This window comes from Penaeus monodon, chromosome 15 (assembly GCF_015228065.2).
Source record: "Penaeus monodon isolate SGIC_2016 chromosome 15, NSTDA_Pmon_1, whole genome shotgun sequence".
Taxonomy (NCBI): Eukaryota; Metazoa; Arthropoda; class Malacostraca; order Decapoda; family Penaeidae; genus Penaeus; species Penaeus monodon.
In genome coordinates this window covers 40,381,221-40,382,462 of record NC_051400.1, presented here as the reverse complement: position 1 = coordinate 40,382,462, position 1,242 = coordinate 40,381,221, and the positions used below count along the sequence as shown (strand labels likewise).

The 1,242-nt window shown below is 41.1% G+C and overlaps 1 protein-coding gene across 1 annotated transcript in view; it reads right to left on the bottom strand.

Annotated features, from left to right (window-relative positions):
* Positions 1-581: 581 nt before the first annotated feature.
* The window catches only part of LOC119582368, a 3,920-nt gene continuing 3,259 nt past the window's right edge, over positions 582-1,242 (bottom strand). The window contains exon 4 of the mRNA XM_037930581.1: positions 582-1,200. Within this exon, the coding sequence (XP_037786509.1) occupies positions 582-1,200 (619 nt within the window). The remainder of the gene's footprint in view (positions 1,201-1,242) is intronic.

Genomic DNA, 1,242 nt, shown 5'->3' with positions numbered 1-1,242 from the left:
AAAACATACACAGTTAAAGACACATATTAAATATTAATATGTATAGGAACTCGAGAGAATATAATGAAACTATAGTGCAATTGCAATCTGAATAAAATCAAGAGTGGGTATGGTCAATATCTGAAACACTTTAGCGAAGTGTAAAATCTCACATTAAGTAAGATATATGGTTAACTAATACTGAAACAAGTGCATAACTAGCTCTGTTATTGTGGCAATGCGGGCATACTTGAGTACAACTGAGCGGTTGCTAAGGCAACAATGCTTAAATATTGTCAGTATCAACGTCTTGCTTCTGTACCAGTTTAGTATTCCAATGATTTGCACTTTCTAAAAAAATAATAATAATAAATCTCGCGTCCCTTCGAGAAAGGAATATAGTCAACCCATTCAAGTCTATACAGTAATGTCATCTGCAGTGAGTATCATGTTAATATTTACTTAGTAAAACAATATTTGCAACAAGGACTTCTTATACCAAAAAGAGCTGAATGAATGCAGAACACTCGATTCCTTCTCTATCTCATTATGAGGTGAGAGAAACGAATGAACATGTTTACCAAATGGTCTTATAATGAAGATTACGTATATCCAAAAAGATCAAAATCCTGTCTGAACAGTTGTCGAATTTCGGCCATAGTTTCTTTTGCAACGCTGCCAAAGTAGGCTTCGTCAGAAACCCGAGTACTTGTTGAGGTAGTGTGGAAACTCCCGATGTTTACGGTCGGGTCCATTCCTAAGTCATTAAATACGTGTCTGGCCTCCTGGCTTATGTTCTCCATGTGCAGTATGTAGTTGTATTTTTCCCCACATGGGTTGCATATGCAGGTCTGGGGCGTCCAGTGTCGGTCAAGAATCCCGTGGTCTCGAGACCATAGAACGTGGTGAAGGAAATCCTGAAAGCTGAAGGAGGCGTTATAGAAATTATCTTTATAACGTTCCTCATTTTCTTTATAAGGCTCCAGTGCTTCTCCTAGGCTGCCGGTGTTGAAGAGCAGTGAAAGCTTGCACGGGTTGGACACGTTCTTCATGCTCTCGAACCTTTCTGAAAACCAAAGAGAGGGTTTGATGTCGCCTCTGGACACAAGTGCAGGAAGCCAGAAGAAACCCCAGCGAGTCTCCCACGTCTGCCCGCTGCTCGTGGCCGCTTTCCACTCCGAGTCGTAGGCCGAGATCGGAGCGCCATCTAGATACTTGTCCCTGTAAAATAAGCAGCATTTGTGATCGAAATGTATATGGCTG